This window comes from Morus notabilis, unplaced genomic scaffold (assembly GCF_000414095.1).
Source record: "Morus notabilis unplaced genomic scaffold, ASM41409v2 Scaffold382, whole genome shotgun sequence".
NCBI classification, from domain to species: Eukaryota; Viridiplantae; Streptophyta; class Magnoliopsida; order Rosales; family Moraceae; genus Morus; species Morus notabilis.
In genome coordinates this window covers 431270-440294 of record NW_010364200.1, presented here as the reverse complement: position 1 = coordinate 440294, position 9025 = coordinate 431270, and the positions used below count along the sequence as shown (strand labels likewise).

The 9025-nt window shown below is 36.3% G+C and overlaps 1 protein-coding gene across 2 annotated transcripts in view; it reads right to left on the bottom strand.

The window, feature by feature from the left end:
* The window catches only part of LOC21399453, a 5520-nt gene extending 1688 nt beyond the window's left edge, over positions 1 to 3832 (bottom strand). Inside the window, exons 1-2 of one of the 2 annotated variants that reach the window (XM_024170668.1) lie at positions 3463 to 3832; positions 143 to 2997 (exon numbers count right to left, since the gene is read on the bottom strand). In XM_024170668.1, coding sequence (XP_024026436.1) covers positions 143 to 2837 — 2695 coding nt within the window. In that variant the 5' untranslated portion in view covers positions 2838 to 2997; positions 3463 to 3832. The remainder of the gene's footprint in view (positions 1 to 142; positions 2998 to 3462) is intronic. The other variant, XM_024170669.1, reaches the window with a different exon arrangement.
* Positions 3833 to 9025: the final 5193 nt, after the last annotated feature.

Genomic DNA, 9025 nt, shown 5'->3' with positions numbered 1-9025 from the left:
TCAGCAGGACACAGCTGAGACTAATGTCTCTCTATCACATGGATCAATAACAGGGTCCAACTAACACTAAACAATTCTTAAAACTCACAATGAATACATTCGTGACAGACCAAAAACAAAAGTCCTCATAAATTAAAATCACCTTGCCATTTTGAGAATTGTTTCTTCAATAATTTGTATGCCTTCAATTCCTTCAGCCCAAAATTCGTAACAGAAGCATCATCAAACCTCAATTTTATGGGACAAAGACTATCAAATAGTTCTGGCCCAAAAGTCTCCACATTGTCAGCACTGTCCTCCTCGTGTACTTTGGAAATCAAGGTACTGAATACCTCATCTTTATAAACAGATTGCCCTTCTGTCTGCTCCACATCACTGCAATTAAGTGCCCTCGGGTGGTGTAAAATAAATTTCTTTGCTGTTTGAGAGCCAGCCCATGTCTCTTCTTTGTCATCAGCAAGGGAGACAGCAAGCTCATCATGAATCTCTGAACTAGGATCTGAACCAGCCATTTCACATGCTACTTGCATGACCTCATCACAGCGATGTCTAAATTCTGCCTCCACCGAAGATCCACCAGATTCTTCCTCAAGACGGCCATTTTGAGAATCGCAAAGTGCAAGCAAAACCGGAAGAGGAAGTACTGGACCTACAAGGTTATCAGTACGGGGCACTTTTTGTGACCATTTATTGCTGCGACGTGAAGGTGTCCTTAAAAAGAAAGGAGGCAATTGAGGTAGGTCTGGCACATCCAAAAATTCTAAAGAGACCCTCTTGCTGTCCACAAGCACTTCAAGAAATTCCGAATAGTTAGAGAAGGCCAGCTGCAAAAATTCGATGGGCAAATCTGCCCACAATATCCTCAAAGCAACCTCATGTATAATTGACGGCAAGCTGATGTCCTTAAAAACAACAGCAACTTCAGGAGAAGACCTTAACCGACCAAACCCACATGCATTCAACTTCTCACACAATATCTCATGTAATTCTGGGGCAAAAGTTTCATTTTCTCGAGAACTTGCACAAGTATTTTTCATTTTTGAAGCAAGAACTTCATCAAGATTACAATTCAGATAGCCATTGAGGTAGTCAAGTTTGAGGTGCTTAAATCTTCTTGGAAACTTGTATTCCTCGTCAACTATATAGCGCACAAAATTATCTTCAAATTTTGACGAATTTTTGTGGGACTCTTCCAATATTTTTATAGAATCCCACGAGGCAGAATAGCTTTGTGATTCCAGCTTTCCAGAAGACATGAGCCTTACTATCATAAAACCGCCTAGTTCATCTGGCTCAAAATGCATTGCAAAGAGGTCTTTGTCTATAATCCCAAATCCCAAAACTACTTCTTTCTTGCACTGCCCATCAATCCATACAGGTAGAGCATCCTTTAAAAATTCTTCTTTTACAAGACAGCTTCCACAGTGGCACTCATTACCTGACAATAATATTTCTGAAGGGCACTCCCATGCATAAAAAGATTTGCAAAATTCTGTTGCTTCGGACACAATTGTACCACTTGGAGTTAGTAAAGGCCCATAGCAAAAGAGATTAAATTCCGAATTCCAAAATGATCCCAATATGATACAAAAACCTGATTCAGAAGCCTTCTTATACTTGTCATCGCTCGAGTTGGACCTCAAATCAGCCAATCTATATACATTAATGTAGCATGGTTTAGCTAGACGATGAACCCATTGCAAAACTGGCATCAATGGCTTGCGTACATCACAGAGAACTAACAAACTATCAGAAGCCAAAGCAAAATGAAAACCATCAGATCCAGCCCTTGTCAAAGCAAGAAACCGTTCATTTTCAACTGATGCATACATATGCAACATCTCAATCTTCATTAAACAACTCACATTGCATAGATCAAGCCTTAAATCAACTATGAAAACCGCATCAGAACGTGCTACAATCAAAATTCTCGGATGCCAACTGAACTCACAACTCAGCCACTTAAGATCTCCCGAATTATTTGAATCATCCCATGATACTTTCAATCTAGTTCCTTTAAAATGAGGACTTAAAGTGTTGGTTTTCAAGCAAGATTCCAAATCAAACAAGAATAATGCGCCACTCTCTAACAAAATAATACTTTCTTCCAGTATATGTGGACTCCAACAAGCATGCACAATGCAGCAAGTCTTAAAAACCTTAGTACCCACACAAGTTAAACTTGGATGCAAATTCAGACCAAGTTCTTTAACTTCTATAACATACCAATGAACAGAGTACATCGTAGAAGCCAACAAATACCCAATAGTGCCAGATGAATTGCCTCCCAATGCCAACAGTGCAGAACCCGAATCAACAACAGGGTTGATTGAAATCCTCAAAATTTGGTGATTGGACCCACAGTCCACCATAAAAGCTTCACCATTATCATCAACTCTAACATCCAAGCATGAATTTTTAATGGACAAAAGCATAAACCCAACTTGATTCGCATTATCACCAGTGGGAAAGAATACAATGAACTTGTCTGTACGAGGGCAATGCAGTAACTGAAGCCGATTGTGTGAGAAGGCGGAAGCAACATCGTCTTGGTAATGGTGGGGACCAAAGACGGAGGCAATGGATGAGGAAGTGGAGGGTAGTTGAGATGAATCGTCAGAAGAGGTGAGGAGGAAGCGAGGGAAAGAGAGACGCGGTAGAGGAGTGAAAGGTGGCAACAGAGAAGGGGAGGAGAAGAGACAGGTTATGGTACTCTCTTTTGGGTTGAAGACAAGAGGGCCTAAAATAGTTCTGGCGGAAGGGCCTGAGAGTAGGAGCGGAGACTTGAAGACGGCTGAGATAGGAAACAATGACTTCCACTCTTCTGAAAAGTTCATTACTGAATGTAAAAGTCTACTGAATATCAAAGCATAAATGGGAAGCTCTTCAGACCGTCATAAACTTATTAACAGCTGAACATGTAACAACTCTCTCCCACTGTCACTGTTTCGCGGACTCTCTGATGGAGTTTGCACGTAGGGAATCAAACTTTAACCTCTGAAAAACAAAGCAAACAGAGAATCAATACCCAGAAAATCTTTGCGATATTTAACAATTTAGGTAGACCAAAAACTATTAGTTGGTCAATAAATGGCCAGAAACGACACAAATCTTCATTTGCAACTACCTTGATCAATATCATATTTTTGTTCCTCTCTGTTTTTTTTTTTTTTTTTTTTCCTTTTCAGTTTTAAACCAATCAAATTTTAAGTTTTTGACTTGATTCGTGCAACCACCAGAACTCATCTATTTGGTCGTATGATTAAGGCAAAGGCAGGTATTACCAACTGGAAAAAGCCTGAAAAATTAAATAAACACAAAAACCTGACTTACGTTGAACACAAACGGGTAAACCAAAAAAAAAAAACCCCTAGCCCAAGAGCCGCAAAAACTAACTCCAAAAAAAAAAAAATGAATAAAATCATCGAAACAAAGAAGAAATTACGAAAAGCACAAACTCACAGACGTGGACCCGTTTGTTTCTGATGAATAACTTGTGGTTTCGGATGGCTTCTTCGCGGGTGAAGATGCGGCCGTCCGCAGTTTGGCGGCGGAGAAGGGCGGTGGGCCCACTTAGAAGGCTCGGCAGGGACGGAGTCAGGGAGGGAAGGGAAGGGAAGGGTCGGTGGCGGGGCAAGTGAGGAGGAGGAGAGGCTTGGAACGGGTATACTCGAGGAGACGGGGGAATTGGCCTGAGAAAGGAGGTAGGAGACGGCGGACTATTTGTCTGGCTTTCCTTCGACTGATTGCTAGTTTGTGTTTTTTTTTTTTTTTAATTAATTACAAAACTTCCCTCCAAATATAGGCTCATAACATTTTGACTCTTAAATTTTAAAACTTAACAACCATTTTCCTTGAACTATAAAATCATAATAAATAATCTCAGATGTTTGGTACGAAATAATTAATAAGAATTATATTATTAAAAAATGACAGAATTTAATATGATTCTAAAAAAATATGTATTATTATATTTAATTATGTGCATAAATTTTTTTAAAATTCTCAAGAATATCATTTTACTTTTTTCTGTGTTTAATTAGGCACAATAATATAATGTGATCTTTTTATAAAAGTAATAATTTAAAAAATTATAAAAAATTAAATTTTATTAATTTTGTTAAATTAGTTTATTATGTATTTTCAACACCTTATATTTCTTTTTTAAAATTATAAAAATATTAAAAGGTATAAAATTTAAAAAAATAAAAAAAAATTCTGAACATTTTTGTAATTTAATCACAAATCAAATTGTTAAAATTATTAGATAAAATTACGAAGTAAAAACAAAAAGTCCGTCGTCTTTCTCTCACCCTCTCTCTTCGTCTCCTTCCTTTTCTATTAAACCAGATCTGGTTTGCAAGGTGGGTGGGCCGGTGACGATGTCAGACGAGCAAATGAGGAGGGAGCTGTGACGGAAGGGACTACGACGGAGGTGGCGAGCGACGGCGAGGAGCTTCCAATCTTGAGGGCGGCAACCAGACTTGAGGGGGCCTGGGTTGGTTTATGCCGTTGGTCCCGTGAAGCCATGGCGAAGTCCAACGAGAAGAGGAAGATAATTCCGGCAAGGTTCGACGAGATCCGGCGAGGTCTGACGAGATCCGAATAGGCTTGACGAGATCCAGTGACTTCACAAAGCTCTAACGACGACTTGGGTAGGGAGGGGGTGTTCGGTAGCCATGATGGAGATAGGCGAGCTCCGGAGATGAGTTTGGTGGGGAGATGGTGTTCGGCAGCCATGGAAAGGATGGTGAGCTCCAGAGATGAGTTTGATGGGGAGTTGTTCGACAGTTATGGCAGAGACGAGGGAACTCATGCAACGAGATCTGGTGGCGAGCTTGAACAGTGGCTGTGATAGAGATGCTCGGTAGCTATGGCAGGGAGGGAGGAGAAGCAGTGGTGGTAGGCTGTGATGGGTGTGTGGGTAAGATTCGCAGGAATTCAGCATTATTCAAATTACCTCATTTTGGAATAAAATGAATCCCACGAAATTGAAATTTTCAGGAATTTAAAAATCATAATTTTTATACCAAACGAGAGAATCTCGTAGATTTCCATTCTCATGTTCAAAAATACTGCATATCAAATGTTCCCCTTAAAGTTTTAAACGGAAATTATACGTGCCATATAATCATAGATGCTTTCTAAACATTTGGTGCATATTGACAATTCTGCCCACCCACGCTTCACTAATTTGCATTGGAAAAACCAATTTATATTCTGCATCGAAAATCCAAATTCAATTAGGTTAATATATGTTTTTTTTATTAAAATAAAACAAATAGCTTTTATACAAAAGTAAATGACCAAAATAAGGTCAAAATATGTACCAAAAATCAATTACATTTCAATCTCCATCCAAAATTCTGACGGAAGGAAGTTATTTATTACAATTTCATAGTTTAGGAGAATGAATATTACGTTTTATAATTTAAAAGGTAAAGTGTTATGAGAATCATAGTTTGGAGAGATTTTTATAATTAATCTTTTTTTAATAATTTGCACTCATGGTCTTTCAACTCTTAAGTTGGTGACACTTTGCATATGGAACTCGTCTCAAAATAATTTTGCTTTTTGTATGAAAATGAAAATAAAAACATTTTCAATCTCAGACATAAATTATTTTTGAAAATACGTTTAGTAGTTTTATCAAGAGATTATTTTCAGTATAAAAACTCATTAATGTCTCTCTTTCTCTCTCTACTCGAGAGAGGAAAAAATGAAAATAAAAAATGAAAAACGATTAAAAGTCATTTTTCATTTCTTTCTCATTTTACACTAAACTAAAAAATCGTTTTCATTTCCGTTTTTTATCTTTATTGCGTCAAACATCATTTGAGAAATATTTTCATTTTTTCTTTATCAAAAAACGTAAAAAAAAAAAAAAGGATCAATTCTAAATACGACATTTAGTTTCTTATCTTTTAACCGCTACTGGTTAACGAATTTACGAAGGGTACACCTATGTTGATCTACCGCACTTTGAACAGAACCCCGGATAGGTGCATCTTATACACCGAAAGAGACAAAGCAGAAGTTCAAGCTAGCTATAAGAAAAATATTCCTTCTTTCATTTCACAAGAGAGCCGCCTCCTTAGGCATTCACCTTAGAAAAAAAAGTAGGTTCCATGGTCTCAAGTGCATTCACGCTTTTCTTCCTTAGCAAACGCTTTTTTTCTTTTTAGAAGGTCGGCCCTTATCCCATTCCTTCGGAATGGTGGGCCGTTAATACAAGTAGTGTCGTCCCTTTATTCCATTCCTTCGGAATGGCGGGCCTCAAACGCTTTTTTCTTTTTAGAAGGTCGGCCCTTATCCCATTCCTTCGGAAAGGTCAGAATGTTGATCGTCTTTATGATAGCAATATACATGATATTAACAAACAATTTTTAAGCTTTCTAAGAATATCTCTAGAAGCTTTTTAAATTTTAGTTAAATTTTAATTAAAATGACTTAATTAATAATTTTTAGGTGATGGATTTTAATTATACTCTCTATTTTAACTAAGTATAAATTATTTTAATATTTATTTGTAACACCTGATTAAATTGATTGAGATTAATTAATCTAATCTGGTGATTAGTGTTAATTAACTCGAGATTAGAAAAAGATTTTCAGTTGAAATTATCACGTAAAAGATTTTTCTCTTTTAAAAAGGAGAGCTTTGGAATTGATGCAGCTGTCTCCTGAACAGATTCAAAGTGTTAGTAGCTAATTTTTCAGAACAAAAATGATGGATCATTTCACATATTAGTTAGATTTAGACTTTAAATTTTAGATAGTAAATTTGTACAAAAAGTCCAAACTCATTTTTTCATTCTTACTTTTCCATTTTTCTTTTTCCTTTTTCTTTCTTTTTCTTTCCTTTTTCTTCCCTTCCATGGATATTTTTTTCCCTCACTCCCTCTCATTCACGTTTTCTTTCTCTTCTACCCGAGCTCTCTCTCTCTTCTTTTCTAAGATTTTTCTTCATTTTCAAAACTCCACAACTCACTCATTATTAATCAGAATCGAGTGATTCTTGTTTCTATGATTTCAAATACTTAAACTATTGTTTCTAAATTTGTTTTAATTGTAAACCACTCTTACTCTCCTACTGGGCATTCGGCTCACCCATGTTTTAAATTTTTTTCCCCCCTCCAAAGTTAGTAGCTTGACTAGCAACGTGGCAAGCTGACGCCAACGGATTGAAGGCTCAAGACATGAGGTGGCCTATTTTAATTAGAAATTTACAATTTTTTTTTTAATTCTAAAGTTGTATTGTATATTTGTATATGATTTGTATTGGTCGGTATTGTCCCTGAGATGTGTAAGTTTAAATTTGTGAACTGTTTTGATATTATTTGTAAGAAAGTCTCCAGAGTAAAATATATTGATGTTTATGAAATTATACTATGATTTTCGCTAAACAGTCCAGTTTAATTAAGTTAATTTCCTTTAATTAAATTTTAATAATCATGGTCTCATTTTTGGGGTCGTGACAGTTTGGTATCAGAGCACGGCTTTGAATTCCGTGGGAAATCAAGCATGTGTGAGTTTTTACTGAGTTTTGTTGTTATTTTAACAGTTTTGTGTTGGGACATGTCGTACCATACCAGTGAATACATGATACAATTACACTTGAGAATTTGACGTTATAGTCTGCCTCATTTTCTAGAGCACTTTGGCGGATGAAGTCTATGTTCCTATTATTGATGTTTATCGATATGAAGTTCGAAGTCAAAAAAAAATTTTGACTTTGAAGTTTTCAGAAAGTATTGATTTTGACCCAATGTTCATTGATTTGTCTCCATAAGTGCTCTTGATTCTTGTAAGTTTTTAAATTCAAAGTCAGTATTGACTTTAGAATTTTTACGAGAGTTTCAGTTTTGAAAACGATATTTATTTTGACTTTCGTACAGTTTGAATATTGGTATTAGTCTTTTCCACCTCTCGATTCGCTTAATGTAAAGATTTCGGTCGATGGAGCGTGACGACTTGGATTCCATGGGAAATCAATACTTCCCGTGTCGGGACATGTTGTGACAGTTTGGTATCAGAACATGGCTTTGAATTCCATAGGAAATCAAGCCTGTGTGAGTTTTTACTGAGTTTTGTTGTTATTTTAACAGTTTTGTGTCGGGACATATCATACCATACCAGTGAATACATGATACAATTACACTTGAGAATTTGACATTATAGTCTGCCTCATTTTCTAGAGCACTTTGGTGGATGAAGTCTATGTTCCTATTATTGATGTTTATCGATATGAAGTTCGAAGTCAAAAAAAAATGTTGACTTTGAAGTTTTCGAGAAGTATTGATTTTGACCCAATGTTCATTGATTTGTCTCCATAAGCGTTCTTGACTCTTGTAAGTTTTTAAATTCAAAGTCAGTATTGACTTTAGAATTTTTACGAGAGTTTCAGTTTTGAAAACGATATTTATTTTGACTTTCGTATAGTTTGAATATTGGTATTAGTCTTTTCCACCTCTCGATCCGCTTAACGTAAAGATTTCGGTCGATGGAGCGTGACAACTTGGATTCCAGCAAGTTTTGATCGATGAAGTTTCCTCCCTCATTCTTTTGCTTTTCTCAATTTGATGAACGTGCAAGTTTAGTCTTGCAATCTAGATTCGTATTCTAGTTATTTGTTTAAATTCAGTTATGTGTTCTTTTATCTCTTGAGGGTGTTTCACTCAAGAAGGGTTGCTTTATGGGATCCTAGAGTTGATGAGATATCGATCTTTCTCTGGATAATGACGATGGTGGTGATGGACCCCATCGAGAGGTTAACGTCTATGCCTGTTATTAATAGGGTTCAGCTTTTATTTGGAAGCGTAGTAGGTTTTGACCCACAGGTTCCAGGATTCTAATTTTGAGCTTTATTCTTAATATGTTTTAACCTGGAATTGGTCTTCCCACTAGATAACCATATTTTGATTTATATTACCTTTCTATCATGATTCAATATTATCCTAAGATCAAGACCACTTTTTGTTTTGAATGTTAGTCTCAATAATTTCGCTATCAACACGAAAACATG